Genomic DNA, 26,770 nt, shown 5'->3' on the forward strand with positions numbered 1-26,770 from the left:
ACGGGGTAGGAAGACAGAGAGGAGATGGACAGTAGAACAATACAACTTTAACCACTTCTGTTCCGTGAGGACTTAGGAACGGCAGGAATGCAGTGAGCCTTGGACAGTACAGATCTTGAGCAGATAACGTTCTAAATCAGAGAGAGACAAGGCCGAGGACGGGTGAGGAGAGGGGGAGGACGGGTGAGGAGAGGGGGAGGACGGGTGAGGAGAGGGGGAGGCCCAAGGCCCTCTCGTGACCTCGGATGCCATTTTTGAAAACTTTCCGTTCGCTCAGTGAGGTTGAGGTGGCCCATTAGCGAGAGACATGAAGGAGCAGAGAAAATGCAAGGTCATACTATCCAGGCCTGGTAGATCCATCTCATCCACACCACCACAGAACAGCCCTGGTAGAACCATCTCATCCACACCACCACAGAACAGCCCTGGTAGAACCATCTCATCCACACCACCACAGAACAGCCCTGGTAGAACCATCTCATCCACACCACCACAGAACAGCCCTGGTAGAACCATCTCATCCACACCACCACAGAACAGGCCTGGTAGATCCATCTCATCCACACCACCACAGAACAGGCCTGGTAGATCCATCTCATCCACACCACCACAGAACAGCCCTGGTAGATCCATCTCATCCTGCTGTGGTAGATCCATCTCATCCACACCACCACAGAACAGCCCTGGTAGATCCATCTCATCCACACCACCACAGAACAGGCCTGGTAGATCCATCTCATCCTGCTGTGGTTTACAGTTGAATCAGAGGATATATTACGACAGTAACAAGGTATCTATTTAACAAGCTGAGAACTCGTTCTGATTTACAGCAACGACCTGGGGAATAGTTACAGGGGAGAGGAGGGGGGATGAACGAACCAATTGGAAGCTGGGGCTGATTTGGTGTCCGTGATGGTATGAGGGACAGATTGTGAATTTAGCGAGGACACCGGGGTAAACACCCCTACTCTAACGATAAGTACCATGGGATCTTTAACGACCTCAGAGAGGTCAGGACACCCATTTAACATCCCATCCGAAAGATGGCAACCCTACACAGGGCAATGTCCCCAGTCACTGCCCTGGGGCATTTGGGATAATCGTTTTAGACCAGAGGAAAGTGTCCCTCCAACACCACTTCCAGCAGCATCTGGTCTCCCATCCAGGGACTGACCAGGACCAACCAGGATCACCCAGGGACAGACCAGGACCAACCAGGACCAACCAGGGACAGACCAGGACCAACCAGGATCAACCAGGGACTGACCAGGATCAACCAGGGACTGACCAGGATCAACCAGGGACTGACCAGGACCTGACCAGGATCAACCAGGGACTGACCAGGACCAACCCTGCTTAGCTTCAGAAGCAAGCCAGCAGTGGGATGCAGGGTGGTAGGCTGCTGGTTAAAGCCAGCAGTGGGATGCAGGGTGGTAGGCTGCTGGTTAAAGCCAGCAGTGGGATGCAGGGTGGTAGGCTGCTGGTTAAAGCCAGCAGTGGGGTGCAGGGTGGTAGGCTGCTGGGCTGCTGGTTAAAGCCAGCAGTGGGATGCAGGGTGGTAGGCTGCTGGGCTGCTGGTTAAAGCCAGCAGTGGGATGCAGGGTGGTAGGCTGCTGGTTAAAGCCAGCGGTGGGATGCAGGGTGGTAGGCTGCTGGTTAAAGCCAGCAGTGGGATGCAGGGTGGTAGGCTGCTGGTTAAAGCCAGCAGTGGGGTGCAGGGTGGTCGGCTGCTGGTTAAAGCCAGCGGTGGGATGCAGGGTGGTAGGCTGCTGGTTAAAGCCAGCAGTGGGATGCAGGGTGGTAGGCTGCTGGATAAAGCCAGCAGTGGGATGCAGGGTGGTAGGCTGCTGGTTAAAGCCAGCAGTGGGATGCAGGGTGGTAGGCTGCTGGTTAAAGCCAGCAGTGGGATGCAGGGTGGTAGGCTGCTGGTTAAAGCCAGCAGTGGGATGCAGGGTGGTAGGCTGCTGGTTAAAGCCAGCAGTAGGATGCAGGGTGGTAGGCTGCTGGTTAAAGCCAGCAGTGGGATGCAGGGTGGTAGGCTGCTGGTTAAAGCCAGCAGTGGGATGCAGGGTGGTAGGCTGCTGGTTAAAGCCAGCAGTGGGGTGCAGGGTGGTAGGCTGCTGGTTAAAGCCAGCAGTGTGATGCAGGGTGGTAGGCTGCTGGTTAAAGCCAGCAGTGGGGTGCAGGGTGGTAGGCTGCTGGTTAAAGCCAGCAGTGGGATGCAGGGTGGTAGGCTGCTGGTTAAAGCCAGCAGTGGGATGCAGGGTGGTCGGCTGCTGGTTAAAGCCAGCAGTGGGATGCAGGGTGGTCGGCTGCTGGTTAAAGCCAGCAGTGGGATGCAGGGTGGTAGGCTGCTGGTTAAAGCCAGCAGTGGGATGCAGGGTGGTAGGCTGCTGGTTAAAGCCAGCAGTGGGATGCAGGGTGGGATGCAGGGTGGTAGGCTGCTGGTTAGGGGCGGTGGGATGCAGGGTGGGATGCAGGGTGGTAGGCTGCTGGTTAAAGCCAGCGGTGGGATGCAGGGTGGTAGGCTGCTGGTTAAAGCCAGCAGTGGGATGCAGGGTGGGATGCAGGGTGGTAGGCTGCTGGTTAAAGCCAGCGGTGGGATGCAGGGTGGTAGGCTGCTGGTTAAAGCCAGCAGTGGGATGCAGGGTGGGATGCAGGGTGGTAGGCTGCTGGTTAAAGCCAGCGATGGGATGCAGGGTGGTAGGCTGCTGGGCTGCTGGTTAAAGCCAGCAGTGGGATGCAGGGTGGTAGGCTGCTGGTTAAAGCCAGCGGTGGGATGCAGGGTGGTAGGCTGCTGCCTAAATGTGAAATGCAGTCGTATTAAACATTGTATTAATCGCCTGACAGGATCTTTTTAACGTGCATGATTGAGACGTAGTTAATGAAACTCCTCTCAGACAACAGCAGGGGACAGTGTTTTCTATGAAGCAGAAAAGGGGAAATACTGTTTCAGTCCACATTAACCCGATAGCTCCACATCGTGACAGAATAGCCACATCGAGATAGACAGCTGTAATACGGAGACTGAAAGGCAGAGTCCTCCAACGTTCCTCCCTTTAGATTTAGAGAGAGTTGAGCCAGGGTTCAGGGCTCGTTGTCAAGGACAACCACCGCAGAGGAATCTCTCCCAGCATTCCCCTACAAAACACCGCTCAATACGCTTCTTGGTTACCACGGCAACGCTCAACGCCACAGCGACGGAAAGAGAGAGAGAGAGGAAATTCCTCAAAACAAAACATTAAGAAAGGTGAAAAGACAAAAGAACCAAGAAGATGACAGAATGTAGAGGGGTGGGGAGCTGGTCCTGGTCCTCCTTTACAAAGCTGACAGAATGTAGAGGGGTGGGGAGCTGGTCCAGGTCCTCCTTTACAAAGCTGACAGAATGTAGAGGGGTGGGGAGCTGGTCCTCCTTTACAAAGCTGACAGAATGTAGAGGGGTGGGGAGCTGGTCCTGGTCCTCCTTTACAAAGCTGACAGAATGTAGAGGGGTGGGGAGCTGGTCCTGGTCCTCCTTTACAAAGCTGACAGAATGTAGAGGGGTGGGGAGCTGGTCCTCCTTTACAAAGCTGACAGAATGTAGAGGGGTGTGGAGCTGGTCCAGGTCCTCCTTTACAAAGCTGACAGAATGTAGAGGGGTGGAGCTGGTCCTGGTCCTCCTTTACAAAGCTGACAGAATGTAGAGGGGTGTGGAGCTGGTCCTCCTTTACAAAGCTGACAGAATGTAGAGGGGTGGGGAGCTGGTCCAGGTCCTCCTTTACAAAGCTGACAGAATGTAGAGGGGTGGGGAGCTGGTCCTGGTCCTCCTTTACAAAGCTGACAGAATGTAGAGGGGTGGGGAGCTGGTCCTGGTCCTCCTTTACAAAGCTGACAGAATGTAGAGGGGTGGGGAGCTGGTCCTGGTCCTCCTTTACAAAGCTGACAGAATGTAGAGGGGTGGAGCTGGTCCTGGTCCTCCTTTACAAAGCTGACAGAATGTAGAGGGGTGGAGCTGGTCCTGGTCCTCCTTTACAAAGCTGACAGAATGTAGAGGGGTGGGGAGCTGGTCCTCCTTTACAAAGCTGACAGAATGTAGAGGGGTGGGGAGCTGGTCCAGGTCCTCCTTTACAAAGCTGACAGAATGTAGAGGGGTGTGGAGCTGGTCCTCCTTTACAAAGCTGACAGAATGTAGAGGGGTGGGGAGCTGGTCCTGGTCCTCCTTTACAAAGCTGACAGAATGTAGAGGGGTGGGGAGCTGGTCCTGGTCCTCCTTTACAAAGCTGACAGAATGTAGAGGGGTGTGGAGCTGGTCCTCCTTTACAAAGCTGACAGAATGTAGAGGGGTGGGGAGCTGGTCCTGGACCTCCTTTACAAAGCTGACAGAATGTAGAGGGGTGTGGAGCTGGTCCAGGTCCTCCTTTACAAAGCTGACAGAATGTAGAGGGGTGTGGAGCTGGTCCTGGTCCTCCTTTACAAAGCTGACAGAATGTAGAGGGGTGGGGAGCTGGTCCTCCTTTACAAAGCTGACAGAATGTAGAGGGGTGGGGAGCTGGTCCTGGTCCTCCTTTACAAAGCTGACAGAATGTAGAGGGGTGGGGAGCTGGTCCTCCTTTACAAAGCTGACAGAATGTAGAGGGGTGGGGAGCTGGCCCCTCGCGCGGGGGGGGGGGGCGGTCCTCCTTTACAAAGCTGACAGAATGTAGAGGGGTGGAGCTGGTCCTGGTCCTCCTTTACAAAGCTGACAGAATGTAGAGGGGTGGGGAGCTGGTCCTGGTCCTCCTTTACAAAGCTGACAGAATGTAGAGGGGTGGAGCTGGTCCTGGTCCTCCTTTACAAAGCTGACAGAATGTAGAGGGGTGTGGAGCTGGTCCTCCTTTACAAAGCTGACAGAATGTAGAGGGGTGGAGCTGGTCCTGGTCCTCCTTTACAAAGCTGACAGAATGTAGAGGGGTGGAGCTGGTCCTGGTCCTCCTTTACAAAGCTGACAGAATGTAGAGGGGTGGGAGCTGGTCCTGGTCCTCCTTTACAAAGCTGACAGAATGTAGAGGGGTGGGGAGCTGGTCCTCCTTTACAAAGCTGACAGAATGTAGAGGGGTGGGGAGCTGGTCCTGGTCCTCCTTTACAAAGCTGACAGAATGTAGAGGGGTGTGGAGCTGGTCCTCCTTTACAAAGCTGACAGAATGTAGAGGGGTGGGGAGCTGGTCCTCCTTTACAAAGCTGACAGAATGTAGAGGGGTGGGGAGCTGGTCCTCCTTTACAAAGCTGACAGAATGTAGAGGGGTGGAGCTGGTCCGGGTCCTCCTTTACAAAGCTGACAGAATGTAGAGGGGTGGAGCTGGTCCTGGTCCTCCTTTACAAAGCTGACAGAATGTAGAGGGGTGTGGAGCTGGTCCTCCTTTACAAAGCTGACAGAATGTAGAGGGGTGTGGAGCTGGTCCTCCTTTACAAAGCTGACAGAATGTAGAGGGGTGGAGCTGGTCCTGGTCCTCCTTTACAAAGCTGACAGAATGTAGAGGGGTGTGGAGCTGGTCCTCCTTTACAAAGCTGACAGAATGTAGAGGGGTGGGAGCTGGTCCTGGTCCTCCTTTACAAAGCTGACAGAATGTAGAGGGGTGGAGCTGGTCCTCCTTTACAAAGCTGACAGAATGTAGAGGGGTGGGGAGCTGGTCCTCCTTTACAAAGCTGACAGAATGTAGAGGGGTGGGGAGCTGGTCCTCCTTTACAAAGCTGACAGAATGTAGAGGGGTGGGGAGCTGGTCCAGGTCCTCCTTTACAAAGCTGACAGAATGTAGAGGGGTGGAGCTGGTCCTGGTCCTCCTTTACAAAGCTGACAGAATGTAGAGGGGTGGAGCTGGTCCTGGTCCTCCTTTACAAAGCTGACAGAATGTAGAGGGGTGGAGCTGGTCCTCCTTTACAAAGCTGACAGAATGTAGAGGGGTGTGGAGCTGGTCCTCCTTTACAAAGCTGACAGAATGTAGAGGGGTGGGGAGCTGGTCCAGGTCCTCCTTTACAAAGCTGACAGAATGTAGAGGGGTGGAGCTGGTCCTCCTTTACAAAGCTGACAGAATGTAGAGGGGTGGAGCTGGTCCTCCTTTACAAAGCTGACAGAATGTAGAGGGGTGGAGCTGGTCCAGGTCCTCCTTTACAAAGCTGACAGAATGTAGAGGGGTGGGGAGCTGGTCCTGGTCCTCCTTTACAAAGCTGACAGAATGTAGAGGGGTGTGGAGCTGGTCCTGGTCCTCCTTTACAAAGCTGACAGAATGTAGAGGGGTGGGGAGCTGGTCCAGGTCCTCCTTTACAAAGCTGACAGAATGTAGAGGGGTGGGGAGCTGGTCCTCCTTTACAAAGCTGACAGAATGTAGAGGGGTGGGGAGCTGGTCCTGAAGCTGACAGACCCGAACTACCAGTCACATTAGCACCTTGCTTTTGTATGTAGACAAGTACAATGCAGATGTCAATGTAGCATTTTCTTCTGTCTGTGTGAGTATTAGTGTGTATGTGTGTGTGTATTAGTGTGTGTGTATTAGTGTGTGTGTATTAGTGTGTGTGTGTGTGTGTCTAAACTGCTTGGAGTAACCCTGGATTGTAAACTGTCCAGGTCAAAACATATTGATACAACAGTAGCTAAGATGGGGAGAAGTCTGTCTATAATAAAGCGCTGCTCTACCTTCTTAACACTATCAACAAGGCAGGTCCTACAGGCCCTAGTTTCTACCTTCTTAACAACACTATCAACAAGGCAGGTCCTACAGGCCCTAGTTTCTACCTTCTTAACAGCACTATCAACAAGGCAGGTCCTACAGGCCCTAGTTTCTACCTTCTTAACATTATCAACAAGGCAGGTCCTACAGGCCCTAGTTTCTACCTTCTTAACAACACTATCAACAAGGCAGGTCCTACAGGCCCTAGTTTATACCTTCTTAACAACACTATCAACAAGGCAGGTCCTACAGGCCCTAGTTTCTACCTTCTTAACAACACTATCAACAAGGCAGGTCCTACAGGCCCTAGTTTCTACCTTCTTAACAACACTATCAACAAGGCAGGTCCTACAGGCCCTAGTTTCTACCTTCTTAACAGCACTATCAACAAGGCAGGTCCTACAGGCCCTAGTTTCTACCTTCTTAACAGCACTATCAACAAGGCAGGTCCTACAGGCCCTAGTTTCTACCTTCTTAACAACACTATCAACAAGGCAGGTCCTACAGGCCCTAGTTTCTACCTTCTTAACAACACTATCAACAAGGCAGGTCCTACAGGCCCTAGTTTCTACCTTCTTAACAGCACTATCAACAAGGCAGGTCCTACAGGCCCTAGTTTCTACCTTCTTAACAGCACTATCAACAAGGCAGGTCCTACAGGCCCTAGTTTCTACCTTCTTAACAGCACTATCAACAAGGCAGGTCCTACAGGCCCTAGTTTCTACCTTCTTAACAACACTATCAACAAGGCAGGTCCTACAGGCCCTAGTTTCTACCTTCTTAACAACACTATCAACAAGGCAGGTCCTACAGGCCCTAGTTTTGTCACACCTGGACTACTATTCAGTCGTGTGGTCAGGTGCCACAGAGGGACTTAGGGAAATTGCAGTTGTCTCAGAACAGGGCAGCACGCCTGGCCCTTGGATGTACACAGAGAGCTAATATTAATAATATGCATGTCAATCTCTCCTGGCTCAAAGTGGAAGAGAGATTGACTTCATCACTACTTGTATTTATGAGAGGTATTGACATGTTGAATGCACCAAGCTGTCTGTCTAAACTGGCACACAGCTCAGACACCCAGACATACCCCAGAAGACATGCCACCAGAGGTCTGTTTAAACTACTGGCACACAGCTCAGACACCCATACATACCCCACAAGACATGCCACCAGAGGTCTGTTTAAACTACTGGCACACAGCTCAGACACCCATACATACCCCACAAGACATGCCACCAGAGGTCTGTTTAAACTACTGGCACACAGCTCAGACACCCATACATACCCCACAAGACATGCCCACCAGAGGTCTGTTTAAACTACTGGCACACAGCTCAGACACCCATCCATACCCCACAAGACATGCCACCAGAGGTCTCTTCACAGTCCCCAAGTCCAGATCAGACTATGGGAGGAGCACAGTACTACATAGAGCCATAACTACATGGAACTCTATTCCACATCAGGTAACTGATGCAGCAGGAGAATCAGATTTAAAAAGCAGGTAAAAATACACCTTATGGAACAGCGAGGACTGTGAAGCAACACAAACATAGGCACAGACATGCATACGCACACACGATAACATATGCACTATACACACACATGGATTTAGTACTGTAGATATGTGGTAGTGGTGGTTTTAGGGGCCTGAGGGAACACAGTCTGGGAATGTACGGAATTGTTTTTAAAATTGTATAAACTGCCTTAATGTTGCTGGACCCCAGGAAGAGTAGCTGCTGCCTTGGCAGGAACTAATGGGGATCCATAATAAACCCCAGGAAGAGTAGCTGCTGCCTTGGCAGGAACTAACGGGGATCCATAATAAACCCCAGGAAGAGTAGCTGCTGCCTTGGCAGGAACTAATGGGGATCCATAATAAACCCCAGGAAGAGTAGCTGCTGCCTTGGCAGGAACTAATGGGGATCCATAATAAACCCCAGGAAGAGTAGCTGCTGCCTTGGCAGGAACTAATGGGGATCCATAATAAACCCCAGGAAGAGTAGCTGCTGCCTTGGTAGGAACTAATGGGGATCCATAATAAACCCCAGGAAGAGTAGCTGCTGCCTTGACAGGAACTAATGGGGATCCATAATAAACCCCAGGAAGAGTAGCTGCTGCCTTGGCAGGAACTAATGGGGATCCATAATAAACCCCAGGTACTAATGGGGATCCATAATAAACCCCAGGAACTAATGGGGATCCATAATAAACCCCAGGAACTAATGGGGATCCATAATAAACCCCAGGAACTAATGGGGATCCATAATATACCCCAGGAACTAATGGGGATCCATAATAAACCCCAGGAACTAATGGGGATCCATAATAAACCCCAGGAAGAGTAGCTGCTGCCTTGACAGGAACTAATGGGGATCCATAATAAACCCCAGGTACTAATGGGGATCCATAATAAATACAGATGTGTGTGGTAACATACTCATCCATCAGTTCCTCTCCATTGATGTAGCGGAGGCTCTTGAGGAAGGACAGGGAGCCCAGCGTCTGAGAGTGTCTGATTCTCACGTAGCCCGTCACCGTCTGGATCAATCCCATGAAACTCTCCAGCTCAGACACTATGTTCTCTAGAGGAGGAGAGGAGGAGACAGGAGTTAGGATCGTTGACCGTCACTGTTCTCTAGAGGAGGGGAAATAAGTCATTCTCTCTACTATTATTCTGACATTTCACATTCTTAAAATAAAGTGGTGATCCTAACTGACCTAAGACAGGGAATTTTAACTAGGATTAAATGTCAGGAATTGTGAAAACTGAGTTTAAATGTATTTGGCTGAGGTGTATGTAAACTTCTGACTTCGACTGCATATAATATACCCTACTACAACAGGTAGTGTTATATAATAATATACCCTACTATAACAGGTAGTGTTATATAATATACCCTACTATAACAGGTAGTGTTATATAATATACCCTACTATAACAGGTAGTGTTATATAATATACCCTACAATAACAGGTAGTGCTATATAATAATATACCCTACTATAACAGGTAGTGCTATATAATAATATACCCTACTATAACAGGTAGTGCTATATAATAATATACCCTACTATAACAGGTAGTGCTATATAATATACCCTACTATAACAGGTAGTGCTATATAATATACCCTACTATAACAGGTAGTGTTATATAATATACCCTACTATAACAGGTAGTGCTATATATAATATACCCTACTATAACAGGTAGTGTTATATATAATATACCCTACTATAACAGGTAGTGTTATATAATATACCCTACAATAACAGGTAGTGCTATATAATAATATACCCTACTATAACAGGTAGTGCTATATAATAATATACCCTACTATAACAGGTAGTGCTATATAATAATATACCCTACTATAACAGGTAGTGCTATATAATATACCCTACTATAACAGGTAGTGCTATATAATATACCCTACTATAACAGGTAGTGTTATATAATATACCCTACTATAACAGGTAGTGCTATATATAATATACCCTACTATAACAGGTAGTGTTATATATATAATAAAATACCCTACTATAACAGGTAGTGTTATATAATATACCCTACTATAACAGGTAGTGTTATATATATAATAAAATACCCTACTATAACAGGTAGTGTTATATATATAATAATATACCCTACTATAACAGGTAGTGCTATATATAATATACCCTACTATAACAGGTAGTGCTATATAATAATATACCCTACTATAACAGGTAGTGCTATATAATAATATACCCTACTATAACAGGTAGTGCTATATAATATACCCTACTATAACAGGTAGTGCTATATATAATAATATACCCTACTATAACAGGTAGTGTTATATATAATAATATACCCTACTATAACAGGTAGTGTTATATATAATAATATACCCTACTATAACAGGTAGTGCTACATATAATAATATACCCTACTATAACAGGTAGTGCTACATATAATAATATACCCTACTATAAACAGGTAGTGCTACATATAATATACCCTACTATAACAGGTAGTGTTATATATAATAATATACCCTACTATAACAGGTAGTGCTATATAATATACCCTACTATAACAGGTAGTGTTATATATAATAATATACCCAACTATAACAGGTAGTGCTATATATAATAATACACCCTACTATAACAGGTAGTGCTATATATAATAATATACCCTACTATAACAGGTAGTGCATTTTTAATAATATACCCTACTATAACAGGTAGTGCTATATAATATACCCTACTATAACAGGTAGTGTTATATATAATAATATACCCAACTATAACAGGTAGTGTTATATATAATAATATACCCTACTATAACAGGTAGTGCTATATATAATATACCCTACTATAACAGGTAGTGCTATATAATATACCCTACTATAACAGGTAGTGTTATATATATAATAATATACCATACTATAACAGGTAGTGTTATATATATAATAATATACCCTACTATAACAGGTAGTGCTATATATATAATAATATACCCTACTATAACAGGTAGTGCTATATATATAATAATATACCCTACTATAACAGGTAGTGCTATATATAATAATATACCCTACTATAACAGGTAGTGCTATATATAATAATATACCCTACTATAACAGGTAGTGTTATATATATAATAATATACCCTACTATAACAGGTAGTGTTATATATATAATAATATACCCTACTATAACAGGTAGTGTTATATATATAATAATATACCCTACTATAACAGGTAGTGTTATATATATAATAATATACCCTACTATAACAGGTAGTGTTATATATATATAATAATATACCCTACTATAACAGGTAGTGTTATATATATAATAATATACCTTACTATAACAGGTAGTGTTATATATAATAATATACCCTACTATAACAGGTAGTGCTATATAATATACCCTACTATAACTGGTAGTGCTATATAATATACCCTACTAAAACAGGTAGTGCTATATAATATACCCTACTATAACAAGTAGTGTCATATAATATACCCTACTATAACAGGTAGTGCTATATATAATAATATACCCTACTATAACAGGTAGTGCTATATAATATACCCTACTATAACAGGTAGTGCTATATAATATACCCTACTATAACAGGTAGTGCTATATAATATACCCTACTATAACAGGTAGTGTTATATAATATACCCTACTATAACAGGTAGTGTTATATATAATAATATACCCTACTATAACAGGTAGTGTTATATATAATAATATACCCTACTATAACAGGTAGTGTTATATATAATAATATACCCTACTATAACAGGTAGTGCTATATATAATAATATACCCTACTATAACAGGTAGTGCTATATATAATAATATACCCTACTATAACAGGTAGTGCTATATAATATACCCTACTATAACAGGTAGTGCTATATAATATACCCTACTATAACAGGTAGTGCTATATAATATACCCTACTATAACAGGTAGTGCTATATAATATACCCTACTATAACAGGTAGTGCTATATAATATACCCTACTATAACAGGTAGTGCTATATAATATACCCTACTATAACAGGTAGTGCTATATAATATACCCTACTATAACAGGTAGTGCTATATAATATACCCTACTATAACAGGTAGTGTTATATATAATAATATACCCTACTATAACAGGTAGTGTTATATATAATAATATACCCTACTATAACAGGTAGTGTTATATATAATAATATACCCTACTATAACAGGTAGTGCTATATATAATAATATACCCTACTATAACAGGTAGTGCTATATATAATAATATACCCTACTTAACAGGTAGTGCTATATAATATACCCTACTATAACAGGTAGTGTTATATATAATAATATACCCTACTATAACAGGTAGTGCTATATAATATACCCTACTATAACAGGTAGTGCTATATAATATACCCTACTATAACAGGTAGTGCTATATATAATAATATACCCTACTATAACAGGTAGTGCTATATATAATAATATACCCTACTATAACAGGTAGTACTATATATAATAATATACCCTACTATAACAGGTAGTGTTATATAATATACCCTACTATAACAGGTAGTGCTATATATAATAATATACCCTACTATAACAGGTGGTGCTATATAATATAACCTACTATATATAATAATATACCCTACTATAACAGGTAGTGTTATATAATATACCCTACTATAACAGGTAGTGTTATATAATATACCCTACTATAACAGGTAGTGCTATATAATATACCCTACTATAACAGGTAGTGTTATATAATATACCCTACTATAACAGGTAGTGCTATATAATATACCCTACTATAACAGGTAGTGCTATATATAATAATATACCCTACTATAACAGGTAGTGTTACATATAATAATATACCCTACTATAACAGGTAGTGTTATATATAATAATATACCCTACTATAACAGGTAGTGTTATATATAATAATATACCCTACTATAACAGGTAGTGTTATATATAATAATATACCCTACTATAACAGGTAGTGTTATATATAATATACCCTACTATAACAGGTAGTGTTATATATAATATACCCTACTATAACAGGTAGTGCTATATATAATAATATACCCTACTATAACAGGTAGTGTTATATATAATATACCCTACTATAACAGGTAGTGTTATATATAATAATATACCCTACTATAACAGGTAGTGTTATATATAATAATATACCCTACTATAACAGGTAGTGTTATATATAATAATATACCCTACTATAACAGGAAGTGTTATATATAATATACCCTACTATAACAGGTAGTGTTATATATAATAATATACCCTACTATAACAGGTAGTGTTATATATAATAATATACCCTACTATAACAGGTAGTGCTATGTAATATACCCTACTATAACAGGTAGTGCTATATAATATACCCTACTATAACAGGTAGTGTTATATATAATAATATACCCTACTATAACAGGTAGTGTTATATATAATAATATACCCTACTATAACAGGTAGTGTTATATATAATAATATACCCTACTATAACAGGTAGTGTTATATATAATAATATACCCTACTATAACAGGTAGTGTTATATATAATAATATACCCTACTATAACAGGTAGTGTTATATATAATAATATACCCTACTATAACAGGTAGTGTTATATATAATAATATACCCTACTATAACAGGTAGTGTTATATATAATAATATACCCTACTATAACAGGTAGTGTTATATATAATAATATACCCTACTATAACAGGTAGTGTTATATATAATAATATACCCTACTATAACAGGTAGTGTTATATATAATAATATACCCTACTATAACAGGTAGTGTTATATATAATAATATACCCTACTATAACAGGTAGTGTTATATATAATAATATACCCTACTATAACAGGTAGTGTTATATATAATAATATACCCTACTATAACAGGTAGTGTTATATATAATAATATACCCTACTATAACAGGTAGTGTTATATATAATAATATACCCTACTATAACAGGTAGTGTTATATATAATAATATACCCTACTATAACAGGTAGTGTTATATATAATATACCCTACTATAACAGGTAGTGTTATATATAATATACCCTACTATAACAGGTAGTGCTATATATAATAATATACCCTACTATAACAGGTAGTGCTATATATAATAATATACCCTACTATAACAGGTAGTGCTTATATATAATATACCCTACTATAACAGGTAGTGTTATATATAATATACCCTACTATAACAGGTAGTGTTATATATATATAATATACCCTACTATAACAGGTAGTGCTATATATAATAATATACCCTACTATAACAGGTAGTGTTATATATAATATACCCTACTATAACAGGTAGTGTTATATATAATAATATACCCTACTATAACAGGTAGTGCTATATATAATAATATACCCTACTATAACAAGTAGTGTCATATAATATACCCTACTATAACAGGTAGTGCTATATATAATAATATACCCTACTATAACAGGTAGTGCTATATATAATAATATACCCTACTATAACAGGTAGTGCTATATAATATACCCTACTATAACAGGTAGTGCTATATAATATACCCTAATATAACAGGTAGTGCTATATAATATACCCTACTATAACAGGTAGTGCTATATAATATACCCTACTATAACAGGTAGTGCTATATAATATACCCTACTATAACAGGTAGTGCTATATAATATTCCCTACTATAACAGGTAGTGCTATATAATATACCCTACTATAACAGTTAGTGTTATATATAATAATATACCCTACTATAACAGGTAGTGCTATATAATATACCCTACTATAACAGGTAGTGCTATATAATATACCCTACTATAACAGGTAGTGTTATATATATAATAATATACCCTACTATAACAGGTAGTGCTATATAATATACCCTACTATAACAGGTAGTGTTATATATAATAATATACCCTACTATAACAGGTAGTGCTATATATAATAATATACCCTACTATAACAGGTAGTGCTATATATAATAATATACCCTAATATAACAGGTAGTGTTATATATAATAATATACCCTACTATAACAGGTAGTGTTATATATAATAATATACCCTACTATAACAGGTAGTGTTATATATAATAATATACCCTACTATAACAGGTAGTGTTATATATAATAATATACCCTACTATAACAGGTAGTGCTACATATAATAATATACCCTACTATAACAGGTAGTGCTACATATAATAATATACCCTACTATAACAGGTAGTGCTATATAATAATATACCCTACTATAACAGGTAGTGCTATATAATATACCCTACTATAACAGGTAGTGCTATATAATATACCCTACTATAACAGGTAGTGCTATATATAATAATATACCCTACTATAACAGGTAGTGTTACATATAATAATATACCCTACTATAACAGGTAGTGTTATATATAATAATATACCCTACTATAACAGGTAGTGTTATATATAATAATATACCCTACTATAACAGGTAGTGCTATATATAATATACCCCACTATAACAGGTAGTGCTATATATAATATACCCTACTATAAAAGGTAGTGCTATATAATATACCCTACTATAACAGGTAGTGCTACATATAATAATATACCCTACTATAACAGGTAGTGCTATATAATAATATACCCTACTATAAACAGGTAGTGCTACATATAATAATATACCCTACTATAACAGGTAGTGTTATATATAATAATATACCCTACTATAACAGGTAGTGTTATATATAATAATATACCCTACTATAACAGGTAGTGTTATATATAATAATATACCCTACTATAACAGGTAGTGCTATATATAATAATATACCCTACTATAACAGGTAGTGTTATATATAATAATATACCCTACTATAACAGGTAGTGTTATATATAATAATATACCCTACTATAACAGGTAGTGTTATATATAATAATATACCCTACTATAACAGGTAGTGTTATATATAATAATATACCCTACTATAACAGGTAGTGTTATATATAATAATATACCCTACTATAACAGGTAGTGTTATATATAATAATATACCCTACTATAACAGGTAGTGTTATATATAATAATATACCCTACTATAACAGGTAGTGTTATATATAATATACCCTACTATAACAGGTAGTGCTATGTAATATACCCTACTATAACAGGTAGTGCTATATAATATACCCTACTATAACAGGTAGTGCTATAATAATATACCCTACTATAACAGGTAGTGCTATATATAATATACCCTACTATAACAGGTAGTGTTCTATATAATAATATACCCTACTATAACAGGTAGTGCTATATAATATACCCTACTATAACAGGTAGTGTTATATATAATAATATACCCTACTATAACAGGTAGTGTTATATATAATAATATACCCTACTATAACAGGTAGTGTTATATATAATAATATACCCTACTATAACAGGTAGTGCTACATATAATAATATACCCTACTATAACAGGTAGTGTTCTATATAATAATATACCCTACTATAACAGGTAGTGCTATATAATATACCCTACTATAACAGGTAGTGCTATATAATATACCCTACTATAACAGGTAGTGCTATATAATATACCCTACTATAACAGGTAGTGCTATAATAATATACCCTACTATAACAGGTAGTGTTATATATAATAATATACCCTACTATAACAGGTAGTGTTACATATAATAATATACCCTACTATAACAGGTAGTGTTATATATAATAATATACCCTACTATAACAGGTAGTGTTATATATAATAATATACCCCACTATAACAGGTAGTGCTATATATAATATACCCTACTATAAAAGGTAGTGCTATATAATATACCCTACTATAACAGGTAGTGCTACATATAATAATATACCCTACTATAACAGGTAGTGCTATATAATAATATACCCTACTATAAACAGGTAGTGCTACATATAATAATATACCCTACTATAACAGGTAGTGTTATATATAATAATATACCCTACTATAACAGGTAGTGTTATATATAATAATATACCCTACTATAACAGGTAGTGTTATATATAATAATATACCCTACTATAACAGGTAGTGCTATATATAATAATATACCCTACTATAACAGGTAGTGTTATATATAATAATATACCCTACTATAACAGGTAGTGTTATATATAATAATATACCCTACTATAACAGGTAGTGTTATATATAATAATATACCCTACTATAACAGGTAGTGTTATATATAATAATATACCCTACTATAACAGGTAGTGTTATATATAATAATATACCCTACTATAACAGGTAGTGTTATATATAATAATATACCCTACTATAACAGGTAGTGTTATATATAATAATATACCCTACTATAACAGGTAGTGCTATGTAATATACCCTACTATAACAGGTAGTGCTATATAATATACCCTACTATAACAGGTAGTGCTATATAATATACCCTACTATAACAGGTAGTGCTATATAATATACCCTACTATAACAGGTAGTGTTATATATAATAATATACCCTACTATAACAGGTAGTGTTATATATAATAATATACCCTACTATAACAGGTAGTGTTATATATAATAATATACCCTACTATAACAGGTAGTGTTATATATAATAATATACCCTACTATAACAGGTAGTGTTATATATAATAATATACCCTACTATAACAGGTAGTGTTATATATAATAATATACCCTACTATAACAGGTAGTGTTATATATAATAATATACCCTACTATAACAGGTAGTGTTATATATAATAATATACCCTACTATAACAGGTAGTGCTATGTAATATACCCTACTATAACAGGTAGTGCTATATAATATACCCTACTATAACAGGTAGTGCTATAATAATATACCCTACTATAACAGGTAGTGTCTATATATAATATACCCTACTATAACAGGTAGTGTTATATATAATAATATACCCTACTATAACAGGTAGTGCTATATAATATACCCTACTATAACAGGTAGTGTTATATATAATAATATACCCTACTATAACAGGTAGTGTTATATATAATAATATACCGTACTATAACAGGTAGTGTTATATATAATAATATACCCTACTATAACAGGTAGTGTTATATATAATAATATACCCTACTATAACAGGTAGTGTTATATATAATAATATACCCTACTATAACAGGTAGTGTTATATATAATAATATACCCTACTATAACAGGTAGTGTTATATATAATATACCCTACTATAACAGGTAGTGTTATATATAATATACCCTACTATAACAGGTAGTGTTATATATAATATACCCTACTATAACAGGTAGTGCTATATATAATAATATACCCTACTATAACAGGTAGTGTTATATATAATATACCCTACTATAACAGGTAGTGTTATATATAATAATATACCCTACTATAACAGGTAGTGTTATATATAATATACCCTACTATAAGAGGTAGTGTTATATATAATAATATACCCTACTATAACAGGTAGTGTTATATATAATAATATACCCTACTATAACAGGTAGTGCTATGTAATATACCCTACTATAACAGGTAGTGCTATATAATATACCCTACTATAACAGGTAGTGCTATATAATATACCCTACTATAACAGGTAGTGCTATAATAATATACCCTACTATAACAGGTAGTGTTATATATAATAATATACCCTACTATAACAGGTAGTGCTATATAATATACCCTACTATAACAGGTAGTGTTATATATAATAATATACCCTACTATAACAGGTAGTGTTATATATAATAATATACCCTACTATAACAGGTAGTGTTATATATAATAATATACCCTACTATAACAGGTAGTGTTATATATAATAATATACCCTACTATAACAGGTAGTGTTATATATAATAATATACCCTACTATAACAGGTAGTGTTATATATAATAATATACCCTACTATAACAGGTAGTGTTATATATAATAATATACCCTACTATAACAGGTAGTGTTATATATAATAATATACCCTACTATAACAGGTAGTGTTATATATAATAATATACCCTACTATAACAGGTAGTGTTATATATAATAATATACCCTACTATAACAGGTAGTGTTATATATAATATACCCTACTATAACAGGTAGTGTTATATATAATATACCCTACTATAACAGGTAGTGCTATATATAATATACCCTACTATAACAGGTAGTGCTATATATAATATACCCTACTATAACAGGTAGTGCTATATATAATAATATACCCTACTATAACAGGTAGTGTTATATATAATATACCCTACTATAACAGGTAGTGTTATATATAATATACCCTACTATAACAGGTAGTGTTATATATATATATAATATACCCCACTATAACAGGTAGTGTTATATATATATAATATACCCTACTATAACAGGTAGTGCTATATATAATAATATACCCTACTATAACAGGTAGTGCTATATATAATAATATACCCTACTATAACAGGTAGTGCTATATATAATAATATACCCTACTATAACAGGTAGTGCTATATATAATAATATACCCTACTATAACAGGTAGTGTTATATATAATAATATACCCTACTATAACAGGTGGTGCTATATATAATAATATACCCTACTATAACAGGTAGTGCTATATATAATAATATACCCTACTATAACAGGTAGTGCTATATATAATAATATACCCTACTATAACAGGTAGTGTTATATATAATATACCCTACTATAACAGGTAGTGCTATATATAATAATATACCCTACTATAACAGGTAGTGTTATATATAATATACCCTACTATAACAGGTAGTGTTATATATAATATACCCTACTATAACAGGTAGTGTTATATATAATATACCCTACTATAACAGGTAGTGCTATATATAATAATATACCCTACTATAACAGGTAGTGCTATATATAATAATATACCCTACTATAACAGGTAGTGTTATATATAATAATATACCCTACTATAACAGGTAGTGTTATATATAATAATATACCGTACTATAACAGGTAGTGTTATATATAATAATATACCCTACTATAACAGGTAGTGTTATATATAATAATATACCCTACTATAACAGGTAGTGTTATATATAATAATATACCCTACTATAACAGGTAGTGTTATATATAATAATATACCCTACTATAACAGGTAGTGTTATATATAATATACCCTACTATAACAGGTAGTGTTATATATAATATACCCTACTATAACAGGTAGTGTTATATATAATATACCCTACTATAACAGGTAGTGCTATATATAATAATATACCCTACTATAACAGGTAGTGTTATATATAATATACCCTACTATAACAGGTAGTGTTATATATAATAATATACCCTACTATAACAGGTAGTGTTATATATAATATACCCTACTATAAGAGGTAGTGTTATATATAATAATATACCCTACTATAACAGGTAGTGTTATATATAATAATATACCCTACTATAACAGGTAGTGCTATGTAATATACCCTACTATAACAGGTAGTGCTATATAATATACCCTACTATAACAGGTAGTGCTATATAATATACCCTACTATAACAGGTAGTGCTATAATAATATACCCTACTATAACAGGTAGTGTTATATATAATAATATACCCTACTATAACAGGTAGTGCTATATAATATACCCTACTATAACAGGTAGTGTTATATATAATAATATACCCTACTATAACAGGTAGTGTTATATATAATAATATACCCTACTATAACAGGTAGTGTTATATATAATAATATACCCTACTATAACAGGTAGTGTTATATATAATAATATACCCTACTATAACAGGTAGTGTTATATATAATAATATACCCTACTATAACAGGTAGTGTTATATATAATAATATACCCTACTATAACAGGTAGTGTTATATATAATAATATACCCTACTATAACAGGTAGTGTTATATATAATAATATACCCTACTATAACAGGTAGTGTTATATATAATAATATACCCTACTATAACAGGTAGTGTTATATATAATAATATACCCTACTATAACAGGTAGTGTTATATATAATAATATACCCTACTATAACAGGTAGTGTTATATATAATATACCCTACTATAACAGGTAGTGTTATATATAATATACCCTACTATAACAGGTAGTGCTATATATAATATACCCTACTATAACAGGTAGTGCTATATATAATAATATACCCTACTATAACAGGTAGTGCTATATATAATAATATACCCTACTATAACAGGTAGTGTTATATATAATATACCCTACTATAACAGGTAGTGTTATATATAATATACCCTACTATAACAGGTAGTGTTATATATATATATATATAATATACCCCACTATAACAGGTAGTGTTATATATATATAATATACCCTACTATAACAGGTAGTGCTATATATAATAATATACCCTACTATAACAGGTAGTGCTATATATAATAATATACCCTACTATAACAGGTAGTGCTATATATAATAATATACCCTACTATAACAGGTAGTGCTATATATAATAATATACCCTACTATAACAGGTAGTGTTATATATAATAATATACCCTACTATAACAGGTGGTGCTATATATAATAATATACCCTACTATAACAGGTAGTGCTATATATAATAATATACCCTACTATAACAGGTAGTGCTATATATAATAATATACCCTACTATAACAGGTAGTGTTATATATAATATACCCTACTATAACAGGTAGTGCTATATATAATAATATACCCTACTATAACAGGTAGTGTTATATATAATATACCCTACTATAACAGGTAGTGTTATATATAATATACCCTACTATAACAGGTAGTGTTATATATAATATACCCTACTATAACAGGTAGTGCTATATATAATAATATACCCTACTATAACAGGTAGTGCTATATATAATAATATACCCTACTATAACAGGTAGTGTTATATATAATAATATACCCTACTATAACAGGTAGTGTTATATATATATAATATACCCCACTATAACAGGTAGTGTTATATATAATAATATACCCTACTATAACAGGTAGTGTTATATATAATAATATACCCTACTATAACAGGTAGTGTTATATATAATAATATACCCTACTATAACAGGTAGTGTTATATATAATATACCCTACTATAACAGGTAGTGTTATATATAATATACCCTACTATAACAGGTAGTGTTATATATAATATACCCTACTATAACAGGTAGTGTTATATATAATATACCCTACTATAACAGGTAGTGTTATATATAATATACCCTACTATAACAGGTAGTGCTATATATAATAATATACCCTACTATAACAGGTAGTGTTATATATAATATACCCTACTATAACAGGTAGTGTTATATATAATATACCCTACTATAACAGGTAGTGTTATATATAATAATATACCCTACTATAACAGGTAGTGTTATATATAATAATATACCCTACTATAACAGGTAGTGTTATATATAATAATATACCCTACTATAACAGGTAGTGTTATATATAATAATATACCCTACTATAACAGGTAGTGCTATGTAATATACCCTACTATAACAGGTAGTGCTATATAATATACCCTACTATAACAGGTAGTGCTATATAATATACCCTACTATAACAGGTAGTGCTATATAATATACCCTACTATAACAAGTAGTGCTATAATAATATACCCTACTATAACAGGTAGTGCTATATAATATACCCTACTATAACAGGTAGTGTTATATATAATAATATACCCTACTATAACAGGTAGTGCTATATAATATACCCTACTATAACAGGTAGTGTTATATATAATAATATACCCTACTATAACAGGTAGTGTTATATATAATAATATACCCTACTATAACAGGTAGTGTTATATATAATAATATACCCTACTATAACAGGTATCAAATCAAATCAAATTTATTTTTATATAGCCCTTCGTACATCAGCTGATATTCTCAAAGTGCTGTACAGAAACCCAGCCTAAAACCCCAAACAGCAAGCAAAGCATGTGAAAGAAGCACGGTGGCTAGGAAAAACTCCCTAGGAAAAACTCCCTAGAAAGGCCAATACCCTACCTAGGAAAAACTCCCTAGGAAAAACTCCCTAGAAAGGCCAATACCCTACTATAACAGGTAGTGTTATATATAATAATATACCCTACTATAACAGGTAGTGTTATATATAATAATATACCCTACTATAACAGGTAGTGTTATATATAATAATATACCCTACTATAACAGGTAGTGTTATATCTAATAATATACCCTACTATAACAGGTAGTGTTATATCTAATAATATACCCTACTATAACAGGTAGTGTTATATATAATAATATACCCTACTATAACAGGTAGTGTTATATATAATATACCCTACTATAACAGGTAGTGCTATATATAATAATATACCCTACTATAACAGGTAGTGTTATATATAATATACCCTAATATAACAGGTAGTGTTATATATAATAATATACCCTACTATAACAGGTAGTGTTATATATAATAATATACCCTACTATAACAGGTAGTGTTATATATAATAATATACCCTACTATAACAGGTAGTGTTATATATAATAATATACCCTACTATAACAGGTAGTGTTATATATAATAATATACCCTACTATAACAGGTAGTGTTATATATAATAATATACCCTACTATAACAGGTAGTGCTATGTAATATACCCTACTATAACAGGTAGTGCTATATAATATACCCTACTATAACAGGTAGTGCTATATAATATACCCTACTATAACAGGTAGTGCTATAATAATATACCCTACTATAACAGGTAGTGTTATATATAATAATATACCCTACTATAACAGGTAGTGCTATATAATATACCCTACTATAACAGGTAGTGTTATATATAATAATATACCCTACTATAACAGGTAGTGTTATATATAATAATATACCCTACTATAACAGGTAGTGTTATATATAATAATATACCCTACTATAACAGGTAATGTTATATATAATAATATACCCTACTATAACAGGTAGTGTTATATATAATAATATACCGTACTATAACAGGTAGTGTTATATATAATAATATACCCTACTATAACAGGTAGTGTTATATATAATAATATACCCTACTATAACAGGTAGTGTTATATATAATAATATACCCTACTATAACAGGTAGTGTTATATATAATAATATACCCTACTATAACAGGTAGTGTTATATATAATATACCCTACTATAACAGGTAGTGTTATATATAATAATATACCCTACTATAACAGGTAGTGTTATATATAATATACCCTACTATAACAGGTAGTGTTATATATAATATACCCTACTATAACAGGTAGTGTTATATATAATATACCCTACTATAACAGGTAGTGTTATATATAATAATATACCCTACTATAACAGGTAGTGTTATATATAATAATATACCCTACTATAACAGGTAGTGTTATATATAATAATATACCCTACTATAACAGGTAGTGTTATATATAATAATATACCCTACTATAACAGGTAGTGTTATATATAATAATATACCCTACTATAACAGGTAGTGCTATGTAATATACCCTACTATAACAGGTAGTGCTATATAATATACCCTACTATAACAGGTAGTGCTATATAATATACCCTACTATAACAGGTAGTGCTATAATAATATACCCTACTATAACAGGTAGTGTTATATATAATAATATACCCTACTATAACAGGTAGTGTTATATATAATAATATACCCTACTATAACAGGTAGTGCTATGTAATATACCCTACTATAACAGGTAGTGCTATATAATATACCCTACTATAACAGGTAGTGCTATAATAATATACCCTACTATAACAGGTAGTGTTATATATAATAATATACCCTACTATAACAGGTAGTGCTATATAATATACCCTACTATAACAGGTAGTGTTATATATAATAATATACCCTACTATAACAGGTAGTGTTATATATAATAATATACCCTACTATAACAGGTAGTGTTATATATAATAATATACCCTACTATAACAGGTAGTGTTATATATAATAATATACCCTACTATAACAGGTAGTGTTATATATAATAATATACCCTACTATAACAGGTAGTGTTATATATAATAATATACCCTACTATAACAGGTAGTGTTATATATAATAATATACCCTACTATAACAGGTAGTGTTATATATAATAATATACCCTACTATAACAGGTAGTGTTATATATAATATACCCTACTATAACAGGTAGTGTTATATATAATATACCCTACTATAACAGGTAGTGTTATATATAATATACCCTACTATAACAGGTAGTGTTATATATAATATACCCTACTATAACAGGTAGTGCTATATATAATAATATACCCTACTATAACAGGTAGTGTTATATATAATAATATACCCTACTATAACAGGTAGTGTTATATATAATATACCCTACTATAACAGGTAGTGTTATATATAATATACCCTACTATAACAGGTAGTGTTATATATATATATAATATACCCCACTATAACAGGTAGTGTTATATATATATAATATACCCTACTATAACAGGTAGTGCTATATATAATAATATACCCTACTATAACAGGTAGTGCTATATATAATAATATACCCTACTATAACAGGTAGTGCTATATATAATAATATACCCTACTATAACAGGTGGTGTTATATATAATAATATACCCTACTATAACAGGTAGTGCTATATATAATAATATACCCTACTATAACAGGTAGTGCTATATATAATAATATACCCTACTATAACAGGTAGTGCTATATATAATAATATACCCTACTATAACAGGTAGTGCTATATATAATAATATACCCTACTATAACAGGTAGTGTTATATATAATATACCCTACTATAACAGGTAGTGTTATATATAATATACCCTACTATAACAGGTAGTGTTATATATAATATACCCTACTATAACAGGTAGTGTTATATATAATAATATACCCTACTATAACAGGTAGTGTTATATATAATAATATACCCTACTATAACAGGTAGTGTTATATATAATAATATACCCTACTATAACAGGTAGTGTTATATATAATAATATACCCTACTATAACAGGTAGTGTTATATATAATAATATACCCTACTATAACAGGTAGTGTTATATATAATAATATACCCTACTATAACAGGTAGTGTTATATATAATAATATACCCTACTATAACAGGTAGTGCTATATATAATAATATACCCTACTATAACAGGTAGTGCTATATATAATAATATACCCTACTATAACAGGTAGTGTTATATATAATAATATACCCTACTACAACAGGTAGTGTTATATATAATAATATACCCTACTACAACAGGTAGTGTTATATATAATAATATACCCTACTATAACA

The 26,770-nt window shown here is 35.6% G+C and overlaps 1 protein-coding gene across 2 annotated transcripts in view; it reads right to left on the reverse strand.

Moving 5' to 3' along the window:
- The window catches only part of LOC106588078 (insulin-like growth factor 1 receptor), a 113,035-nt gene that overhangs the window by 74,953 nt on the left and 11,312 nt on the right, over nt 1-26,770 (reverse strand). For both annotated transcript variants that reach the window (XM_082969878.1, XM_082969879.1), the window contains exon 2: nt 9,124-9,268. In XM_082969878.1, coding sequence (XP_082826004.1) covers nt 9,124-9,268 — 145 coding nt within the window. The remainder of the gene's footprint in view (nt 1-9,123; nt 9,269-26,770) is intronic.

Source organism: Salmo salar, chromosome 26, assembly GCF_965601325.2.
Source record: "Salmo salar chromosome 26, fSalSal1, whole genome shotgun sequence".
NCBI lineage: Eukaryota > Metazoa > Chordata > Actinopteri > Salmoniformes > Salmonidae > Salmo > Salmo salar.